Source organism: Macadamia integrifolia, chromosome 13 (assembly GCF_013358625.1).
Source record: "Macadamia integrifolia cultivar HAES 741 chromosome 13, SCU_Mint_v3, whole genome shotgun sequence".
NCBI classification, from domain to species: domain Eukaryota; kingdom Viridiplantae; phylum Streptophyta; class Magnoliopsida; order Proteales; family Proteaceae; genus Macadamia; species Macadamia integrifolia.
The window spans coordinates 9,626,457-9,650,692 of NC_056569.1; the positions used below are offsets into that span (position 1 = coordinate 9,626,457).

Consider the following 24,236-nt stretch of genomic DNA (forward strand, 5'->3'; position numbering starts at 1 on the left):
TGAATCGTCTTTGTTTCGCATCTTGCTGGACTAGCATATTTGCTAATCTTTCCATATGTTTCTTGGAAAGCATTTTCTTCTCAATTACATATGCCTTTCATGCTCCATTAATTTCTTAATTTATAATATTCTTCTGCAACATTTGGATTTTAAAAGTCCTGAAACTTGTATAGATTTTTTTAGATCTTTTGAGAAGACCAAGACTCTAATCCCAAATCATTTGGATTTTAAGAATATGGCGATATGATAACTGGTCATTTTCTTGGCTATGACTATCTTGAAACATCTTTTGAATCATTCCTTTGCTAAGGATTTTTTGTTTATTTTTAAATGACAACTTCTCCCTTTCTAGGATATTGCTGTGTCGATTACGTACCTTCTTGTCTAGAAGACTTCTTCGATGTAATCCAACCATCTTCCTTGGATATGAAAAAAATTTGTCTGTCCTGGATTCCTGCTTAGATAATCAAATAGAAAATTATTGATACCTTTAACAACATGCTCAATGTTAAATAATTATAGACAAATAAAATTATACCTTCTAACTCTTCTAGGATATGAAAAAATTTTGTCTATCCTAGATTTCTTTTCAGATTTAAGAAAATCTCAAATAGCTTCATTATCTGTTCTTATTAAAAATCTTCTAGGGCAACATAAATATGGATTCGTTTATTTCCATTTTTTATCACTAAAAGCTAATTTTCATAAGCAATATAATTCATTCCATTTGGTTTAAATTTTCCTGAATTATACCCACACAATAATTCATTCATTTCAGTCATTGTTTTTGTTTTAACAACAAAGCCCAATATTCATTACTTTAGCAACTAAAACCAAATGAATAGACACACAAAAGTAAGTGGGCTTCTTATGACCCACCACCATTATCATCACCCTAGTCATGTACAATAACTGCCCAAATCTGGATTGTCTCACATCTAAGAAAATACCCTCTCCCTAAAGATGGTGCAGTACTAGCTAACACTTTATTTCCAGGTGCAACCAGGCATCATAGACATTGCAAGAAAAGCTCCCAAACTGTTCTAGTGTGATGTTTCCACCGCTTTCTACAAGAGAAACGAGAAGAAAAGTTAGGTAGTAGAAAGAGAACACTAAGCATTCGACCTTGTGGTTCATCCAACATCCATGATTTCAATAGTACAAAAGTCCAGACTGCTAAAGTCCATGTAGCCGACCCCATTAAGTTGGGTAAGGTTTTGGATGTTGTTGCTGTTGTTGTCTCTTAAATCATGCAGGAAGGGAGAATTGTTTTCCATCATCATACCCTGCCATATCAGAGACTTTGTGGCTCCTTGGGATAGAAGACCCCAACACATTTCACTGATGATATTTCATCCACAAACAAGAAGGGGAAGTGCCTCCGAAACAAAACCAATTATTAAAAATTAATCACAGGAAAAAAAAAAAAAACACTAGATTTGAAGCAGCTTTGGTCATTTTTGGCCAAGATCTGACTAGTTGAGATGGGTACCAAGTACTATACAAAGGCCACTACACATCATGCACACCTGCAACATGGGTGGCATGAGGAAGCATGGTATCTTGACTAAAAAAATGTCACTAAAAATCAAGGAATAAATACTATCTATAACATGAGAATGAAAATTTATATAGAAGCTTCCAACAACATCCCAACAACCATTGATTGTTGGCAACTCCCTTTGCATTGGCAACCATTTCTCCTAACGACAGGGAAAAATATTCTGTATTAAATTGTTATGCACAATAATGAGCAAGCATTGGTCATATCTGATGAGAAAGTGAGATCTTAATGACAACTACTAAAATTCCTGGTTTTGAAGAACAAACAATTACCTCATCCTTCTTGTCTTTCTTGCCTCCGGTGAAGAACTTGTAGCCTCCATAGATAAGTAAGCCCCAGCCAGATAAAGAGACAATAACAAACTGCATAGGATTGGAAGCACCAATCTTATTAGATCATAACAATTCTATGTCAAGGTGCCTCCTAGGTACCTTGTTGGTCTAGCCTTGACGTCTAGGCCCCCTCTAATGTCTTGGGTTGCCTAGACGCCATGACATCTATGATTCTAGATTTACACCTCAGTAAATTAAAAAGAATTCAATTATAATATCTGTAAAACCTCACATGGAGGAATTCAGTCAAACTATTGAAATTCAAATTCATCAAAACAATGTTATATAACTAATTTAGTTCAGAAAATGGCCTTTTTTTTTTTTTTAAATAAAGCATAACTTACCTAAACTAAGCACTTAATAATAGGCAACTCATTGAGGAAATTGGAACAAATGATGTTTAATAATTAAAGGGAAAAGAACCCGGGTAGTCTAGCGTTCTGATGTAGATAAGTCACTTATTGGGCTTATTTTATTACAAATAAGCTTTGGGTTGGGTTATGTATGTGTTGGGCCTTTGATCCCATAGGTTTTCTTTGTAATTGGCCATTTTAATGGGCCTAAAATATCGATAAAAAATAGGAAATGGGATTTAATTCTTTAGCTTCATTAGACTCCTATTTTGAGTCTATTTCCTTTGTTATTTCAGTTTTAGTCAGTTTAGTTTTTCCTATTAGTGAATGACTAGCTACTTACCTACTCCATGTTGGAGTTATAGTCTTAATCATATTATGAGTCCTATTTGAAAACTAGCGTCTAGTTATGATGTTCAAGTACTCATAGTTTTAGATTTGAATAAAGAAGATTTACAATCAATTGCTTAGAGCAGCTAGGATAGTTGTGGGTGAGAAGTCCGGGCCGAGATAGCCACTCCTCCCCTCCCCCACTTTTCCTTTTATATTTCTTCTTATTTACAGAAGTCGCTTGCCTATTTCTGTTCACTATTACTGCTAATATTAATACAATAGAAATCAGACCTGTTCATTGAGTATCTACTGGCAAGAACACTCCTCTCCTGAAGCCAATCAATCTCCTCTGCTGCCTACAACTGGAGTCTCATCTGTAAGACCTTTTGAGGGTCTATTATGTTATTTTATGGTTGTCCTTGTTGGCAACTCGGCCATGTGGTGGTGATGACGTGGCCAGTTTGGGTGACGTGGATGAAAATGATGACATGGCAGTGTCCAGTGTCACCGATGAGATAACAGAGCAGCTTGGTATGCATGGAGTGGTTTAATACATCATTAATAGGTGGTGCGGGTTTCTGGGTCAAAACTGGTAAAATTGGCCTATTTACGATCGGGGACATTTTCGGCAGTGAAAATGACATTTTTGGAAGATCATTTCTTCATAAGAAATATAGATTGTAATTTATCTAGTCCAGTGCATCTGATTTTGTTGCATTCCGATACCGTATGAAGAAGTTACAGCATTTGTGGCAGTCGAGGGCAGTTTCAGCATTGAAGATGAATTTTTTAAAGGAAGTGTTCTCTATGTAATAATACGACAAAAATACAATCTTTCCAACGGTTCTGATTTCATCACGTTTCCGATTCTGTATGAGAAAGATACGTCATTGGAAAGGTATAGTGGCATTTTGGTATTTTATATGGATGATTCAGATGATTGAGTCTTCTGAAAAGTCGTAGAGCATCCAGTTACGATTCCAACGCACTTCGTTTCATCTCGATCGGATATCATATGAAAAAGTTATAAATGTTTTCGTAAAGTCGGTTCGAAAATCCAAACCGAAAATCCATCAGTTGCTCTTGGTGTTGGGTGGATTTTTCGGAATTTATTTTTGAAATTCGAAGGGCTTTTGTATAATTTAAATATTTTAAAGGTTTGAGTTGCAAGGGGTCTTTAAGCACTGAAACATATGGAGGCAGGGGCTTGATTGTAATAAAGAGGAGTAAAGGGAAGTGAAATGGATGGTCAAGATTCGACCACGTAGGCTTGATGCCCATCCAAAGGCTGTTGAGATTTTGGTGTGATATGGACGAGATAGATGCTTGCGCGTGGGATTTGATTGGTTAGATGCATAATTCTTGATGCACTGGCGCTACAATATATCAAGGTATGTTATTGTGTTTCGCGCGTGTATAGAAGGTACAAAAAGGATTCCGATCTTAATGATCTCATGAAATCTGATTAAAGCCATCATGGAAGATTCGGATCCAATAGTCAATATGCATTTTCACTTTTGTGAGTGGGAGACAAGCTCCCTTAAAATCTGGAAAAAGTAACCAATCATAGATCGACAACACTTCTGAAGATGTCAGCGCCTACGTCATGATGACGTCATCGAGATTCAAATCTAACGGTTTGGATCTATTGTCCGTTGGTTTAATCGGACGGCTTGGATTATAAGATCTTTTATATGAGATCTACGGTCAGATTTCGCCCATGTTGCGCGCGCCGCCGGTGTAGCCTACGCCACCCGTACGAAGATTCCATTTCAGGCTATCTCATTGCTCCAACTTCAAAAGGTCATATCTCCCTCATTTTAAGTCGGATTTGGGTGAACCAAGTTGCAGCTTCTTCGTTTTTTCAAGCCCTACACCATGGAAGCAAGAAAAATGGATTTTGAGTGAAAGAAGGCTACGGTTTTGGTAGGAGAAGCTTCCCCTCTTTGTTGGTCCTTGAATGAACATACATTCTTGATGATAAATGTTCTTAGGCCATTAAAGGAGGTAAAAGAGGTGGTTGAAGTGTGTTAATGGTACATTAACTCAAAGCCAAGGAAGAAGAGAAGAAAGCAAGGATGTGTTTGCTTGGAAGAGCAAGAAGCCAAGGAGAGAGAAGGTGTGAGCACCAAACTTGTCAGTACAAGTTTCCAGTCATCCCAGGCAATCGGTTGTGAGATTCTCTAACCTTTGATTTTACATTACATGTATGTATGTATGTTAGGATTAGTTGTGGATGAATGTATACATGCTAGGTTAGTTGTGGATGAACTGTAAGCATGTTAGCTAGTTGTAGATGCATATGTTAGGCAGAGCTTGACTGTAGGGCATTGATATAAGCTCAATTTAATTGTATTATTTATTGTGTGCTTAGTGGGTGCTAAGCATCGGGAGTGGGTGCTACACATTGTATCGGCACTACTAGTGCCATCTCAGCTTCGGCTTGAGAAAATTGGGTGTGGGTGCTCCCGACTATGGGTGCAGTCAAAAGTAGTGTATTGAGTAGGTACGAAGCCTTTACAGGCACTATTCCGGGGATGTAGGTAAATTGCCGAACCTCGTAAAAACCCTGTGTTGTGGGTGCTTGTTGTTTGCATTTTATATTGAAGTACGTGGAATGTGGAATGTGTGTGCATACTTGGAAGTGCCTATGAGAGACTGAGTGTGCATACGACTATGTGCAAATAGGGACAGGTATATCAGGTTTTTCTTCGTCAGACATCAGACAGGTTTTTGGGGATCAGAATTGAACTCACTGATTCACCCCCCTTTCAATGACTGTCGGATTACAACACTCATCTGGTCGGTGTTTGGTCACAAACCCAAACTCAGACCGGGTTAAAGAATAAAAAAGAGGAGGCAAGATTTAGGGGAATAGGACAGAGGGCATAGGACAATTTTTGTCCCTTCTAAAGCAATAATTTTGGGCATTGGAAGTAGACAAAGGAGTTGGGAACTCTGTACAGAGCCTTAAATGAGTGCATGTGGGTGGCTCTAGTAATCTGTTTTGGATTTCACTATTGAGTGAGAATTGAGAAGTGAGAGATCATGGTCACTCAAGCTATTCTGTGAAAAGTCACTGTTTCTGTTGACTTTCACCAAACTGTTTGATCTATTTTCCAGAATTTTCTGGTAAACTGGTATTGATCATGGCAATCCAGTTACACTAGTATCTGTTTGGGTAATAAGAAAACTTTTTACTAACCCAAAGGCAAAGTCTTTCTATCTTTTACTTACACACAGTCCATGCATGTAAGAAGGTTAGATTCATTTTCACTTTTCCTGTGTTTTGTACTTTGTATGAGAAGGGTTGTATGGTCTTCTATGGTTGCATGTTTTTGGGAGCCATTTTGTATCTCTTGCTGCTCAACCTTTCCTCATACTCTATTCCAAAGTCTACAAATTCCTTCCCACATCAAGGCTGCGTTTGGAATGAATTTTTAGAATGCCCTTTAGGTCGATAATGCATGCAACGTAGTTTTACTTTTAAGAAGTTCATTATATGATTTCAAACACTTTCAAATTATAAATGTATAGTTCATTCTCTTTAACCCTAATTTAGAGTTGAGACTTTCAAGGGTGGAGTATATGTGACCCTCAAAATGTTGAAGTTGATCGAGAAGATGAGATATTAAACATATTTTAAATAACTAGTGGGTCCAGATGTTTAAAATATTGGTGGACACATTAAGGGTATGGTTGGTATGATTTATTGGAATCCATTTGCATTATCGACGTAAAAATATATTTCAAGAATACATATCAAATGCAACCCAAAGTTCAACAAAACATGAACCAAATATTCATTCACATTCTACTCAAAATATATTGAAATTTTCTTTTTTTTTTTCTGAAGATCTCATTCATGCTCTGAGATGTTTCAAAGAAATCAAAATTTGTAATTCATCTCATGTATAGAGTATAGAGTTCACCACGTATTGAAGTTCTATTACTCTTATATTTGAGAATTACTAGCAATATAAATTATGATAGGCTTGTTTATAAACTCTTTTTTTTTTTTCTATTTTTTGATAAATATCAGTCTGTTCAAAATATAAAGAACAAGTGGGAGGTAATAAGACTCTATCAACCATAGAATGGATTTTAAATTATATATATTAAGAAAAATGATTCTTTGAACCTACACTTATGCTCTTTCCAATAAAGCTACCATGTGGTAGATATTTAGATTATTAAGTGAAGCTTTTAATAGACCATTGAAGAAAACTTTAACCATCCTATTATTATTTATCACAAGACTACATCAAGAAGCTAGTCATAGTCAAGGTGGGCCTCACGTTTTCTATCGGACATGGGGCCCACTTTGAAGTGGTGTTGTATCTATTACGTATATTGCTCCAATAGGTGCATTTATAGCAAAAAAATTGTGGAGAATAGCAACTCGCAGCAGTAAATTTGAAAGACATATCTTAACATAACTCTAGCAGGTCCATAATCAGAGTTTCCTACGGTATAAAATGTCACAATTCATACTTGGGTCCATGTGATAAAGGACCCTTCTTCAACCATCTTATTGATTGAATTTAAAATCAAAATCCGTATTTTTGGTATACATAATTAAAATCATATGCAATGTGATGAATACTTATTATGAAGATGCCATTAAGCTCAACTACTATATATAAGAGCTTAATGGTACTTTTTTTTTTTTCATAATTTGATAAAATTTGAACCAAATTTTAGATCTTCTCAAATATTCTATTAGATTGTAACTTGATTGATGAGATAAGGTATCCTTTATAACATTAATAATCCATGCCTACCATTGATAAATGTAACAATCTATGAAATTTTCAAATTTCCCAAACCTTGATAAATGTTACTATTATTAACTTAGTGGAATATATAGTTTTGCTTCCGCCACTGCAAAGGAAGCAGACCTTCACCATGGGTCATGATGATGGTGGAATGGGTGCAATAATATGGGGATGATATTTTGTAAATTCATGCTATATGAAGAGTAGTAATGGCAATATATTTGTCATTTGAGGGTGCTTCTTTCTCCCATAGAAAATAAAAGCTCTCTCGTTAAGTTAACAACATAGACATTCGGGGCAATTATTATTATTATTTTTTTTAAGAGGATATAAGCATGGTTGGGAAACCAGATTTTGTCTTGGGCGAGTTACCCGAGTTGAGTCAAAATATTAGAAAGCTTGGCCAAGAGTCATGTAAATTCGCCCAAGTGTAGACTCTGCCAAGGTAAACAATTACAAGACTTAGTCATGGATCATTTGAGTTAAATAAGACTCCATCATTTTACCTTAGTCATCATAAACTAGGCGAGTCTAATCATTTTTCAAAATACATACATGAGTACTCAATTGTTGAGTAAATAAATCAATAAATGCAATAATTAATAAACGCATAGTTGGAAATAAATTCTTTCTTGCAAGTCATCAAAATTTTAATTCTAATTTGACTCTCTCTCTCTCTCATATGTGATAACTAAGAAAAATATATTATTTTTATTACATTAAAAGAGAAAAGAATATTACCAAGTCGCATGGCCCTCTACCCAAACACATAAGGGGCACAATCAATGTCTTGCCTCTGTGAAATACAAAATACTCACCACCTGTTGATGCCCCTATGTGCCTTCTCATTGGCCTCATCGTTGGTGCAAGGTTACATTACTAGGAAGCTTTTTTCTTCCCAAACAAAAACAAAAAACAAAAAACAAAAAAATGACCCTTGATTAGGTTTGATTAGGCCAAGTCAGTAGGTTTTCTCTAAAGCATAAATGTTGTGCCTAAAGAACGTCATAATTCTCTCACCCAACATAGGATTGATATAATTCCTAAATGGATAGAAACATAACTTAGAGATATTCATTTATCATGTTTTAAGCTCTCATATTTTGCAAATTGAAAAATGTCTGAAGTTACTAGTAAAATCACATTTTGCTTCTCAAATCCATCAAGCAACACCGACTAAACATGCATCATGATATATAGGTTTGATCAAATATATGCAATGCCTAGAGTTACCTCAAAACCCACAAGTGTAGGTTCTTCCAAGGATCGCAACACTTGAAGTGGCTACTCTTCAAGACCAATAAAGATCAATATAGTGGAAATGTTTCCCCGAATTAAGGTTTCACAAACCCTTGTTCTCAAACTTAAAGAGAAGAGAGAGAATTAAAAGAAGAAAGAAAAAGACTACCGCATGATTTTTAGGGATTCTAAAACCCTAAAATTGTTGACTATTAGTTGAGTGTGTGCGTCGCTTTCCTCCCAAGCTACATATTTATTTAATGTCACCTAACGCTCTCTCATAATGAGAGTGCCAACCAAGTTGGACATAACACGTACACCTCTGAGTGATAAAAATTAATACATCTAAGTCCTTGTACTTTAACAACATCGAACAATGGATTTTTGGATGGAAAATACAATCATTGAAAACTCTATTCCATTGAAGAAACTAGTATGGAAAATCTCGACTATCGATTGGACATAAACCATAACATTTTTGAAACATAGTTATTTAATAATGATAATACTTAAATACATTGGCAAACAATGTATAAAATTGCTACAAGCTATTACATTTCATCCAATTATTGTTTGTAATATTTTCTTAGGATATTCTCTCTAATCGGGAAGTGAATTCACTATTGAGCATCTTCTCTACTTATAGATACTCATTATGAATCTGACCTATCAATATATAGGCAATATAAGCCTCAATCATTAGCACACTAAGACGCACAAAGTATACTTGTAATGGTAGGGATATCTTAGGTATGGGGACAAAAAATAACTCCAAAGAGCCTTGTTGCATAAACAACTGATGGTGATCATACAATATTCTCACTTAGATCATGTTAAACACACGTACAATATAATATTCACATCTATATTCTTGAATCACATTCCAAGAAATATTCAACGTGACAATCTTATAAACAATAGTTCAATTTTGTCCCTAGTTGTAAATACTTCAAGGGTGAGAGAACACTATATGATAATGCATGTACACACCAGCACCCATGGCCAATGAGAAGACATGCACGAGCATCTTCAGTGTGGGTGGTACAGTCTTTTCGCACTTAATGTGTCTTGACACAGGTACATACTTTAATATACAACCTTAGAACAATACATCACGTATAAAATGATGATGTCGATTAATTTGCATAAAAAAAGGCTTGATGGACACACATATCAAATAATATTCCCCTCATACATTTATCATTTTCATAAAATCAATGAGACCTTTATTTAACGTAGCTTATTGATTGAACCTTTTCTAACATATTTAATAAATTAAATACACATTCTCTGTCATTTGCAAAATATCAAATCCGAATGGCAAACAATTACAATACATTTATGTATAGAAAATCAAGACAGATCACTAGAACAAATATTTATTTATTTATTTATTTTTACCTATAAAGGACTTATCCACTTGAATCTTCTGAAGAATGAGCCAGTCATTTGCATAAAGATCCACTAAAAATGTATACAATTGTAAGTGGGAAGAATCTCCAAAAGCATTTACTTGTTGCTGATCCAATTTGTGCAGCCAATTGAACTTACCACAATTGTATTGTTAGGTTACACTACTAGGCTACTACCTACAATAACCATCCAATAATACTTCTTGACCTCTAGCCTGCAAAATGTAGCTATAGCCTATTCATGTAGCATTTCCTTTGGTGTAGAACCCGTCAAATTAACAAATAAGGATAAGCACAAACAAGCAAATACTAATATATATATATATATATATATATGTGGTAATACATTTTTTTTTTATTAGTAAAAATAAATAATATTAGAACAAGCCTTTGAATGATTTACTTGCCACCAAGAGCAAGAAAGCATGTAAATTTTTTTTTTTTTTTTTTTTTTTTCGGGGGGGGTGGGGGGGTGGGGGGAGGGGTGGGGGTGACCAATGTAAAAGCATCATCAAAGTGTGAAAAAATAGTAAGAGCTGTAAAGTTCTTTGAAGATGATGGGGGAGAAGGGTGATGAAGAAAGAGACTAAATTTAAAGAGATTAGATGATGATGGAGTTCATCTCAAGTGGATGATTCAGAAAGAAATTTTGCTAGGGCATTGTCAAGAGCTCGGAGTGATGCTTGCTTGACATATCTGCAAGACAAAAAGGTATTTATGTTAAGAAATAAGACAGGTATCGAACAAGCACCGTATGTGCAGCGTGCAAATATATATAAATGAATCGGACTCCATTGTATCAAGGCAGAAGCAATAGGAGCTTAGGAAAAAGAAGTAAGATTCAAAAGGTTCTGTGGGGGTAACACAAAAGCTCCTATATCAAATGCTTTGGACATGAGAAAGAGAGCATGATATGTTTATGGTAGGTCCCTACATCACATGCAAGTAAACATTAAGACACTTTGGACTTTGGAGGGAGAGCTTAGCCCTCAAACTTGGGTAGAAAACCCCACCCCTCTACCTCCGTTGTTTTTGAAATACCTAAATCCATCTTGTCCATGTTTTGCTGTCCAAAGGAAGCCATTGACTAATATAGATCAAGTTGAAAGACATGAACTGACTGAGTTGGAAGAACTTTATCACACATGGGAATATGAACTTTGGAATGACAAGACTAAAAGTTATAATACTATGCACTCAAACCATTATGCAGTTGAGACATCTTATTTCCATCATTGCTAGGCCTCTCAAACATTAGAACAAAGTTCCTTTGATAATACCTACTCAATTGTGGGCATTGAAGGGTAATGAAAAAATTAGAAGCAAATTCTTCTTCTCCTCCTTCCCCTACCCATTCCCCCATCTCCTTCAATTCACCTTCTTCTTCTCCTTTTCCTTTATTATTATGGTGAAAGGTTTCATACATAACCATGTATGAACATGGCCAACACTTGAACTGTTGGATAAGAATACTTAATTCTTGTGAGCTTATCTGATCTCTAAAGTAAAATAAATTTATTGGGATCTAATAGGGAAGGCCAAACATATTGTTACTCTATTTGTTTAAAATAAAATATGAAAAATATTTTGCATAAAACCTTGATGAACATCATTGAGGTTTTCTTAAAACTAAATTTTGAATGCGAAAGGATTCTAGTGAACTAGCTTTACATTACATGACATAAAACTTTGTGTTTGTGAGTCATTTTCTAACAAATTGCATGCATGTTTGAGTTAGAATCATCAATTAACTCTATATTTAGGTGAGTGATGAGAAAAAAAAGTATAATTGTCCTTAACTAACTTCATGATAGTTTAGTTTGTAAAAATATTGAAAATATGTACCATAAATTAGGTATTATATCACATCTAAACAGATTGAGAATCATTGTTTAGGGACATGATAAATTTAAAACATAAAATATTTTATTCTTATGATTCCATATAATTACTTATCTTTCATATCTAGGTACATATATTTTCTCAATGAAAAAAGGTATATCACTTCCCATAAAATATTGGTTTGTTTAAGTCCTAATAATTATCTAACTATTGTTTTAACAAATGATAATAAGAAGAATAACTTTCATTCACTAATTTATAAAATATATTTGTGGTATTTAACATTAGAAATATATGAGCATACAATATATCGGTTACTAATAAAGGTACATTTTCTTCACCTTGGCAATTAGAACTCTAAATCCCTGGTATATAGCATTCTCAAATCTAAGAATAGAAACATATAAATATTTTTTGTGGGGAGGGGGGGGGGGGCACGAGAGAGAGAGAGAGAGAGAGAGAGAGAGAGAGAGAGAGAGAGAGAGAGAGTTTGTTGCTATTCCTGGTATATAGCATTTTCATACATTTGTTGCTTTCTTTGAAGAGATAGACCCACCATGATCATACACTAAATATCATAACTCCCTTCCGATTACAAGGAAGACATGAAAAAACAAGTAAATTTAAACATAGGAAACCAAGATAACGAAATAAGTAAATTAATTAATTTAACAATAGAGAATATTCATAGTTGTTCTCATTGATATTATTGTTTTCCCACTATCAAAGTGGATTCCCTTTATTTATATATATATAGAGAGAGAGAGAGAGAGAGAAATATTTGCAAGCATTCACCACATGGAGTTTAGTAGGCTATCAAAATTTTATAAATATTAAATGGGATTTCTTTTCGCTAATATGCCTAGTGAAGTATAATGTTTCACTATTTACCACATGGCTGTAGACTAGTCCATGTGATAGAGGATCCCACATACATCTAATGCCCAACTTTTAGTCTAAAGTTAACATAAAAAGTTGTTAAACTTTGAATCAAAGTTTTCGTAAAATTACCAAAATACCATCAAATGGAAATGAATATAAAATAAAAAGGGATTGTATTGTTTATAATTTTAGCTACTTTCTCTACTCATTTTAAGCTAAAATTGTATCAATATGAGATGTTTGTCTGATCCTCTATCACTTGTACTAACCCATATACTTAACTAGGCGTATTGAAGCCTAGAAGGACCCTGTTTTAAATCTATCTCATATTCTAATCAAGGTAAATTTCAACAAGATGAATTATTTCATATGATACATATATTGTAAGGTTGAAAATGCAATACCTGAAATTGTGATAAATGGAAATACAAGCTCACAAATGGTGAGCTAATCTTCAAAAACTGATTTTTTTTTTTGCATATGACCAGTAATTTCCGGTTATGATTTCTCTTGAACAAGTTGGACTAGCCAAACCAACTCTCCACATGGAGAAATATCTGGATGTCATATAAAGGCTTCATCAACAAATGGCTTAAGAAATATTTATCATATTATTGGTTTAACAACATTAAGACAAAGGAGTGAATCCAGTGCCTACTACATTGGCTTGTCGCTTTCTGCTAGAAGAGTAGGCGTCAGGAGGTCAGTGGATCAACTCCTGTCATATGGGTGTGTTTCGTCCTCCCTCTCCCTATCATTCCCTCTACCCTCTAGTGTGTACGTGATATAATCCCATTGAACAATTCATTAGGAATCAACAAAAAAGAAAAATTATGACAAAGGGTATTATGATAAATTTGAAAAAGAGAAATAATATAAAGAAAAATGAGACATACAAAGGTATAAATATCAAATGCTCTACACTTGTTTTCACTTGGCATGATCAAACAAAAATGAGAGGAGAGAGAGAGATGCCATCCAAAAAGAATAAAACATCAACCATTTGTCAACCTATACATTAAGGGCATCTTGCGTAATGGAAAGGAAAAAGGGCATAAGACAATTCACAATAGATAAAGAGAGAAGGACCCCTTTTGGCTATATGTAGACAAAGGTAACTACCTTGAACTTACCATGACAACATCCAAACTTTTTTAAATCTTTGCATAGTAAAAGATATCTCACATTATCATCAAACACAACCACTCTCATCACATCATGAATCACATAACTCAAATCCTACCATGTGATAACATTAACAAATGAGAGAAGAAGAAAACTCTAAAATCAACCATATAATATTTACCCAATACCCACTCTTTCCTCAGTTTGTTAACTTCCCACATATGAAGCTTACCTTTAAAGAGAAAAAGGCAAAAACAATAGGGTTCAATCACAAATGATCCCCATTTTGGTTATATATATATAGCAAGAGATATAAAGCCCTTAGCTTGTAAAGTACTTAAGTTAAAAAACACTAGTGTGGTGGAAGAAGCTTCTTTAGCTTTAGACCTCTTCATCCCACTTAAAGGGTTGTTTTTAAACGTCACTGTCACTCACGTGACAACCCCCTTCCACGTAAAATCGTGTGTTCTTTCACTGTCCCTCACATTGCTATCTCCACTCTCTCAAATTGTGCGTTACCACACAACCAAAAAGCAAAATGCCTCCCTGCCTTTTACGACGTTGGTTTGCCCTTTCCACGCTTCCATGAGTTCGGATGCTGATTCTCTCATCCTCAGTGCTGTTGTGGGTCCATCGGCCCAACATATGTCAAATCTACGGTTCTTTAACAACGTTCTGTTGTTAAAGAACGGCTTGTGATGAAAGTGGACCCATATTAGGGGTGCAAAACGGAATCATATTTTTGTCGTACCTAAACGTTTAATTGTCGAATCCATATTTTTATGTCTAAAATTTTGGATATGAAAAAATAAGCGCTCATTAAGTGAATTTTTTTTTTTTCGTATATTGATTTTAATAGTATTTTTATTTTAAAATAAAGTAAATAAAAAATCGAAGCCCAAAATTCATTTTCAATCAAATCCAAGCCTAAAAAGGGATGTAGAAATACTCTTTATATGCTTCTTTGCCCTAATATTTAGTTCAACTAATCATAAAGATGGTCTTTTAAATTGTTTTTTACGTAAAATGTTAAGTACATGTATATGTTTCACGGTAAATATATATTCTTATTTTTTCTTACAAAGTGACAGTATTATATATGTACACTATCATTGCTATAGTCCATACACATTTTATTATGTAGGATTTTTGAAAAGTATTATTGCCATCTGGCCTGTTCAATTGCCATACATATCCATTCATGCATCATTGTCGTTCCTAAACTTACTATGGTTCGAACGAATATAGCCTAGTTTCCTACAAAAAAAAAAAAAAAAAAAATAAGGGATATAGCCTAGACTGAAATGAATAATCTAAAATCAGTTTAAATCCCATATCAAAATCAAAACCAAATCAATAAAAAATCAGTTTTTTACATGGTGTTACATGACAAATCAAACTCAAACCAAAGCCAACCCGATTCAAGAAACTGAACCAAAATCAGAATTGAATAAAAACTGAAATCTTCTTACTGATTTGGTTCCGGTTTTACCTTTTTCACATGGAAGTCGATTCAACCCGGATTTTTAAACCCAAACCAAACCCGATCGATTGACGATCTCCGTCGTTCATCAGAGTCAAAAAAGATTATAACCGTCAGCGTTGATATGTGGGGGCCACCATAGATGGGTGGGCGCGCATGCCTCATGGTGCTTTTGGCACGCGCAAAACCCGTCTAGAGAGTGAGAGTTGCTTTTTTTCAAAGCCAAGAGTTGAAAAAGAAGCCTTATTTATTGATTTGATTAGCCAAAATATTCTATTCTATTCTATTCTCTTATCTTCTTTTACAAAACGAGGAAGTTAAGGTCCTTAAGTTAAAGCAAGTTTTATCATTCCACTACTCACGAGCCATGTTAATAGTCTAACTTTCCTCTATCTCTCCACCGTTGATAACTGATCTAAGAGATTTCAAAGCTAATCACGTGGCTGTGATGATCGGACGGCCCCGGCCCGTGTCTGAGCCGGGGGATGTGCACCGTACGGTTTTGAAACTCGAAAGTCTAGAAGTCAACTATTGTGGGAGATCGTTAATCGAGCCAGATGGGGAGGGTCCCACATCAGTGGAACACAGTCAATCTCGACCGTCTAATATTTTGAAAGCTATGAAAGAGTCAACGAGTAGATTGATCTATGTAGGTTATAGGGTGGGGTCCACTCTTAGTCCCCAACAGTATAAAACAAAGGCTAACCAAATCCTACAAGGGAAGTGGGGAGGTGTGGGCTTTGGGGCGTGGCGAAAATATATTCGAGGCAGGTGAAGAGTCAAAAAAAAAAAAAAAAGAGTACTTAACCCCCACCCCGACAGAAGCAACCACTAAAACCAATACGAAACTTCCACGTGTCAGACCAACTCGTGAGCCCCACTCTTCTATCACGCGCGCTAGATCCAACGATCGACATCTCATCTTTCAAGCGCGATACACGGAAAGCATTTCCGAGGCTTTCATCCGACGGTGGGAGATCTCCGGGTTTGACTCCTTTGTGTCTTGTGGACTTGTGGTGGGCGAACATCCCGATACCCGAATAGCTAACCGTGGTTAGATATTGACCCGAACATCGGGTTAAACCGAATTCCTCTCTCTTTCAGAAGTCCCTCTCTGTCTTTAAAGCTTTATTTCCTTCTTTCGATCTCTGTGCTAGCTTCCTTGTTTTTTCACATTCTTCGATCTTTGCTGTTTGCACGAGAACGGCCGAAATTGAGAGAAAAGCTTGGAGTTGCAGTTTTTATCTGATCTTTGTTTTTGGATAATTCGTGTCGGGATCTTCTAATACGCACCAAGGTTTGACTCTGTTACTGCTAGTATTTCAGTTGTTCTAGCGAGTTTCTCTGATTTTAGTTCGGATTTTGTGTATTTTTCTTGTGAATTTCGTATGTTTAGCTTAACTTGTGTGTTTTTTGACTGATTTGAGCTCCATTTTGAGTTCTTCAAGTTGATTTGGTTATGGTTGATTCTGTAGCTTTCCTTTATAAAACACTGTAGAATTTGTTCATCATTTTTCGGGTCTTAGTGCGGTTTTATTCGAAGTATAAAACCTAATCCTTCCTGCTTTTGGGGCATTTTAGAATTCTCTTAGGTCTAGTTGCGATCTGTGTTTGATCTGGAAGTTGGATGCATACTTGGTTGATTTTTCTATAATGAATACATTTGCTCCCTGTTTTTTCATCGTTTCTGTGGTTTTGTTCCTGTTTCACATTAGCTATCTCTTTTCTTTTTAGAGCTGTTGCGTTTCTAGTAGTAAACTGGTTTGTAATCCTCAGTTCTCTCTCTCTCTCTCTCTCTCTCTCTCTCTCTCTCTCCCCCCCCCCCCCCCCCATGGATTGGTGTTTTTCTTTTTCTAAAAACATTGGTTTCTACTAATTGTTTGATTTTTTGGGTTTCTCATCTCTTTGGGTTAAACTTAAGCTCTGTTGTTTCATACAATTTCAAGGTTTCCTTTCAATTATAGCTGTGTTGTCGCTTTTGTTTGATTATCTTAATCCTTTTCTAGTGATCTTCTACTGGTTTTTTCATTTCTCTAGGTTCAAAGAACTGCGCCCATTGTGATTCCATTTTTAGTTGATTTTTTATATATTTATCTTTTATTTTTGGTTTTTTGGCCAGAGTTTATCTTTCAGAATAAATCAGCATGCCTTGGACGTCTTCTTTTGTTAACTACAACAGGAAGTGCGTACGCTTGGTGGTTTTCTTCCGTGTTATTCTGTAAAATTGTTGCTTCTGTGGTAAGATCTCTCTCCAAGTCATATTATGTTTTACTAAATTTCAAATTGATTTTACTGACATGATTAGAAAAAATCCAACCTCTCCTCAAATTGTTTCGGTGGTTCGTGTTTGATCTCTCTCTCTCTCTCTCTCTCTCTCTCTCTCTCTCTCTCTTCTTCGTCTACGTGGATGCCATATGGGTTTTATGGGTTCTTGATTGCAGGTGAAAATCCTTCCCCTGTGTGAAGGTGTTCTTTCCGTTTCAATTGTCCTGGTTCTAGGTAATATACTGGTTTTGGAGGAGTGAGAATGTACGTTGTGGTTAACCTGAAGAGATATCGAGCAGTGAAGGAAGTGGGAAAAATTACGATGAATGTTAGGATTATTGCGTATTACCAACTGATGCAAGTTTGTCAGGTAAATGCCTAAATTTGTACTTAAATTTATTTACATGTATTGAGTATTTATTGCCCCTCCCTATTATTATATGGTTTATATGAGATTCATCTTGATTTTATCGAAATATATACTCTCCTTTATTGCCATGAGAGTGAACTATTTTATTTGTTAAGTTATATGTTAATATTTTTCAGGAACGGAAGGACTATGTTGTAATATATTTGCATGTGAAAGTTAATAGTAGTATTCTGATTCATACAAGCCTTTAATAAAGATTATTGTGGCTGAGACTATGCTTTCTCTGTTCATGATTTTATTGAGAATATACAGATATACTGTGTGGTTGGTTGGAGGGTAACCTCGGAAGGACCCAGGAATTTGATGATAGGAATGACAGTCACGTTCCAATACCTAAATTTTGAAATGAGTGCAGTTAGCAGTTGGAGGTTGAAAATTAAGATAATTTTGGAGATTATTAATAAGGAATATCACATTTCCAGAGATTCTTTGAGGTTAAAATGGACCACAATAGTTTCATTCTTTACAATCCAGATTTTGAGAATATAAACGAAGCCCAATTGGAACAATTGTACAACAACAACAATTCCCCCTATTTGTTTGAACAAATCAGTTCTCAGGCTAATAAATGTGATTTTTTTGATGGAATTTTTTGTTTATTACCTGGGTTTCAAAGCTTACAGTTCACAATATTGCACAGAATGGCCTCAGGCCGAGCTTATGATTTTTTTTTTTGGGGGGGGGGGGGGGGGGTGTGGGGTGGTGGTTTGCGGAGTCTGGACTTTGGTGGGTCATTATTACCAAACATAACATGCTATGTTTGCAATCTATAATGGCTTACAATATCCACAATAATAATATAAGAACAATGATCAAATTAAATCACAGCCATTATTCATTGAAAAAAAAGATCACAGCCATCCATTATACAGCATATTTGGACAGATTTTACTATACGATATCTGATCAATGATCCAACGGACATATTTGCTTCTATAATATACAAAATTTCTGAGTGATGTCTGTTTTCATGTTGAATAGTCTCAGGACGTATCTCTGGTTTAGCTGATGAGTTCAATAATGTTTGTACCCCTAGCATTTATGTATTTGCTTTGTGGTGGCAGGCCGAGTATTTCCGCCAGTTGCTTAAGCCTGTTACGTAGTTTAGATATTGCGTTGCTCCAAGACACAAAGTGACTTCCCTTCGCTTTATAAAGTCATTAATTGGGAGGCAGTTGAAGATTTGGAGTATATGTTTATGGTGGCTGTTAAATTGGGATAGACAGCTTTCTTGTTCAATGATGGCAATAGCTTAAGGACCCCCTTCATCATCTACTTCGTACTGTTTTCATTCAGTAGGCCTCCTGATACCTTAGAAAATCTGTTCCACTGTTAACCAAGTAATTCCCTACTTAAGGCCATCTCTATACCAATCAAATCCATCCTTACTGTGTTAGAGAGTTCAGCAAAAACCGCTCATGCAGAGTGACCAACAAATTTACCAGCAAAAGGTGGTGACACCTCATGCATATCAAGTTGGTGGTAGTTGTATGCATAATGGATCTATGGCGCCCCCCACCCTTGGTATAACTGTACCTCCACCAACAAAGCATTCAACACCCCTTCATGGGGTTGAGCTGCAGCCTTTAGAAGTCTGTCCCAAGAACTTCATCATCTTTGACCAGAATGATAAGAGAAGCCGGATCATGTTCCATCCTGCACTCGCCCACAAATTCAGTTGCCCTGGCTTTGATATCGAAGCAACTGACATTGAAAATGACGAGGAGAGGGAGAACAGAGACTTCTCTTCTACCTTCAAAGAGGACACAGAGGATATTGATGCACTGTTGAGTTTGGAAGAGGAAGAGCAGGAAGATGGGGACGAGGTTAGCACGGCACGAACTCTTGGCAGCTGTGGAAGCAAGTCCACGGATTCATGCTCAAACTATGGTTCAAAACCGAGCAAGCGGAAGATGTCTTCTTCTGTTCAGAAGTTGTACTCTGGCAGCAACAGCAGCAGCAGCAGCAGCAGCAACAGCAGCAGTGAAAGGAAGCGGCTGAGGATGAAGAAGATGGTAAAAGCGCTGCGGGGAATTGTACCAGGTGGTGATGAGATGAATACAGTTGCTGTTCTTGATGAGGCTGTTAGGTACCTCAAGTCTCTGAAGGTGGAAGTGGAAAAGCTTGGCATAGGGGATTTGAAGATGTGAAAGACTGCCATGGTAACAGATAGTGGACTCTCCCTTTATCTATTATAATTATGAATAATATCTGTTTTAGTTAGGCAATTATCCCTTTCACTTTCTATATCTCTATAGTATATTTAACAGCAAGGAGGTGTTGGGAGGATGACGATGATGACCGGAGATAAGGTCATGTGGGAAAGGCTTATGATGCTTTTGATGGTGGGGGTGTTGCTTATGAATGGAAAGTTTGGTGTTTGGGCTCGGATGGGGTGGAGTTTCAACTTTCAAGAGTTTCTCTGACTGACCCTCTGTGAGATTTGTTGTTCTACAGGTGGGGAAGAAGGGTAGGGATGGGAAGATTGAATTTAACTTTTTCTATCGCTTTGATGGGGGAGGAACGGTACGGTGGGTGGAGGGAGTTAATGTAATATGTATGTGTTCTTTCCATCTTTCTTTTCAGCATCTCATCTCTCTTTTTCTGACTTTGGGCTGCTACTGGCTCTTTTAATGCCATAATGTTTCTGTTATATACTAAATGCTTGCACTCTCTCGTCATAGCTGCTTTTGTAGACTGACTGTAAGCCAACTCCGCTGTTTAAATATCCTTTTTGTGTTAGTTGTTGAATCTAAATCAATTTATTTTATAGTTGCTTAAATGGGTACTGATTACTTTACGTGGGCATCTCTCTCTCTCTCTCTCTGGAGTTTCTTATTCTGGGGTTGCTTTTCTTTGTGGTGGATATTAGTTTTCATTTCGTATGCTGGAAATCCAGAGACAAGGAGATTTATGGGTCAGTCATGCATGCATGGCTGTCGCTGACCCCACCAGCCCACCAATAGTTAGTTAGTGGTGTTGGTGCCACAATACTCACTCAGTCTCAAGGATTGGTTCAAGGAAATCACAATTGTTGGAACTATTGTAAAATATTGTCCCTGTTATGCCGTAGCCAAAACTCACAAGCTTGGTTTAATGCTGGCCCGTCTTTGGATTCCTTCAATTTAATTTAGGTATACATGTCTTTGTACTTGGTAGTGCATGGGTATGACAGCTTCTCCATTTTGGATAGGGCAGGGGGACCACCTGAGCACACCTAAGGCTTAGGAGATTGGGTAAAAGAGTTTGGTGTGATTTAAGCTAGCTGTTCATCTTGTACTTTACCCCAGCCCTCTAAAAGGACTTAAGAAGGATTGGGTAGAGCCATATATATTTTTTTTTTTTCTTGAATCGTATTGATTGAGCTGTTCATCATATACTTTTTGACCTCCTTCCATGGCCAAAAGCAATTGAAAGTGGATTGCTTTATAGACTGTCTGGTTAGGCTATGATACAGAAGATCTGTTAGGTATATTGGGGCTCCCACCTCCTTGCATGGGGCATCGTTTTGAGATTCAAGCACTCACGCCCCTCGTTTCTATCTTCTGCTTTTTATGGGTCTTTCTGATTGGTCTATGGTGTAGACCTCTAGGGTTTGTTGGAGTTCCCACCTCCGTTCCGTGTACGAATCATGCTGTGATTCAACACACACAAGTACCTCCCACCACCCTCTTGCACTGCGCATGGCGGCGTGTGTTTGTGTGCTTTATGATCTTTCTGATTGGTTATAGGATAGATCTCAGGTTTGTTGCATATGCGGCTGCCCTCCGTGCATGAAGTTGGTTTACTGTGGCCGCCACCCCTGTGCATGAAGCATAATGGATAGCATTGTGGATTGTTTGAATGCTAGTATTGTTCTTGGGAAAGGTTTTATATGGTATGATATGATTAAGGCACCTTTTGATAACGTTCTGTTTTTATTGTTTTTGAGTTTTCTTGTTCTCAGAAACAGAGAAACAGCCTAAAAAGCGTTTGATAAAGTTGTTCAATTTCACCTATTTCTAAAATATAAATCAAAATTTATGTCTATTTACAATTCTATAAACGACTTTGACGAAACAAGTCGGACTTGTTTCGGCGTTTCTAGAAACGAATTTGAGATGAATAAAAATGTTGTATAACAAGTTTATCGAACATCAAAAAATCTATTTTTGTTTCCAAAAATGTGAAAATCCGTTTCTGCTGTTTCTGTGTAGAAACAACAAAACATTGTCATATCGTGTCTAAGAGTTTCTCACTCATAGATTTGAAATTTTGTAAACAGCTAGACCCAAAGACTTCTTCTCATCTGATAGGTGTCAATGAAAATGGAGTAGGCCAAGTGGTGAAAATATGGCCTTGAATTTAAAAATAATAATAATAATAATATGTATCGTTGAAAATACAAGGAAATATTCAAATACATTCAAAGGTGTACAGTTGAATTTTATTTTGAAATTTGGCTTGTGATCAATCTAGACCATTTTCTTTCCATATGTTCAGATTTTCCATGTCACCTATGTTTTTGACAGAAACTGTATTCTTGCCAAATTAACACCTCATTTTGTCACCCTGATAGCAAGTTGGATAATGATAAGTAAGGTGGCACAAAATGTTGTGGGACCTGTTCTTATGGCTCTGAACGTTTTTCATGAACGCAATGATGTTCTAATTCCTTGAAATGAATTTGGGAATAAATTGGTCAAAAATGAGTTCTGAACAAATTATGGAAAATGAACCTTTCCATTTAGAAGTTAGACTTGGCCCAAACCTAAATTTAGGCTTAGCCTTGGCTTATGGTTAGACTTGGCCAAGCGCAAACTTCAAATGTCAGTCCAAGTTAGTTGAGTTAAACCAACTCCGACTGGCATTCAAGAGGAATTTGTGGGTACATTGATGCTGCCCTCGGTAGGGCAACGACGACATATCATAAATTTGTGCTTATAAAGTAGGTTTCTGATGGGAACTTTTACATGGTTAGTTAGTGTTCCTCATAAACTTTCTTACCCTATTTTTCTATTTTATATTCTTAACTGACATACTATTTTTCTGATTCTATGTTATCATGATAGAGTTTTGTTTTGTTTTATTTTATTTTATTATTTTTTGGTAGCTCTTAATTTATGAGGTCTTATGCTGATGGGAAGTCAGAGAGATTTTTATTTCCATTTACTTAAATTATTTCATGCATGCATGCATCATAGAAAATTAGGGTTTTCTTGTGCACAAAATTTTTCATATTTGATTTTGATATTTTCTAGCATCTATTAATAGTTTTCTTTGTGTGTCATTATAGTTTAGGTCATCTTCATCTTATATTTCTTAAGTTTATTTGTATGATAGACTAGGTTTTGCATGTAGGGACATTTAGGTCAATTTTTGGCATTATTAAATTTACCCTTTTTTTTATTTAATGTTTCTCTTTGGTTTTAAGTTATTATGATATAATTTTGAGTTTATGGACATATCGTTTTTTCATTGATTCATGATAAATCATGTTTATTTACCCCAAAAAAAAAAAATTGATATATCATGTTTGATACCTAGGAGTGGCGTTGTTGTAATTTATTGTGTCAGTATACTAACATATTTGTTCTTTATACACTGTTTAAGTAATTAAAAATATCTTAATAATATGTTAGCATATTGGGAGAATCGGAAAATTGAAGAATTATCTCTTTCTTCGACCCATCTTGAACCTTTGGGAGGAAAAGGAGATACGGGAAAAAACACATCACTGGTTAAATTTTAAACATCTCTCTTTTTTTTTTTCTTTTTTTTTTCTTATTTATCCTACAACGCCTTTTACTCAGGCACTGCCGGGCTATGGCTCAACTTACTCCTAAGTGGGAAGGGGACACACACCCACTCATATCAGCATATGATTGAAGACAATCCTCAGACCACCAGGTATCAACTTCTATTAGTAAACCCAACAAATAATGGAGCTGACTAAAGGTAATATAAAGTTCAGAATTTACAAGGATCCCACTCATATGAGCGGCATGCTTAGAATTTTAGGGGGTAGGGGTTCTGACGACTCAATGTAAGAAGAAATTTGTATACTAAACCAATTAGGGTTTTGAAAATAGTATCATCCATTAAGAATAAGAGAGAGTGTTAAAATAGGCCTCACTGTTTATTATGTGAGAAGGGTATATTAGAATCTGCCTAAGGGATGCCCATGCTTCCTTTTCCTATAATTTTTTTACTGTGGAA

At 35.9% G+C, this 24,236-nt stretch overlaps 1 protein-coding gene and 1 long non-coding RNA gene across 3 annotated transcripts; one reads left to right on the forward strand and one right to left on the reverse strand.

Moving 5' to 3' along the window:
* Window positions 1-737: 737 nt before the first annotated feature.
* LOC122060246 lies at window positions 738-2,994 on the reverse strand. Its single transcript, XR_006134287.1, has 2 exons — window positions 1,837-2,994; window positions 738-1,067 (listed from the first exon to the last, which is right to left on the reverse strand). It is a non-coding gene; the product is annotated as an uncharacterized LOC122060246 (long non-coding RNA).
* Window positions 2,995-16,480: 13,486 nt separating this feature from the next.
* On the forward strand, window positions 16,481-20,700 carry LOC122059889 (transcription factor bHLH144). Of its 2 annotated transcripts, XM_042622939.1 has the most exons (5): window positions 16,481-16,640; window positions 17,463-17,581; window positions 17,785-17,978; window positions 19,103-20,200; window positions 20,297-20,700. In XM_042622939.1, the coding sequence occupies exon 4, from the start codon at window positions 19,457-19,459 to the stop codon at window positions 20,186-20,188; it is 732 nt and encodes a 243-aa protein (XP_042478873.1). In that variant the 5' UTR covers window positions 16,481-16,640; window positions 17,463-17,581; window positions 17,785-17,978; window positions 19,103-19,456; the 3' UTR covers window positions 20,189-20,200; window positions 20,297-20,700. The 2 variants fall into 2 exon arrangements, with proteins under 2 accessions (XP_042478873.1, XP_042478872.1); XM_042622938.1 differs by having other exon boundaries at window positions 16,482-16,640; window positions 19,103-20,700.
* Window positions 20,701-24,236: the final 3,536 nt, after the last annotated feature.

Coding starts and splice junctions, on each gene's coding strand:
- LOC122059889 (XM_042622939.1), top strand. CDS start 19,457: ATGCAGAGTGACCAACAAATTTACCAGCAAAAGGTGGTGACACCTCAT.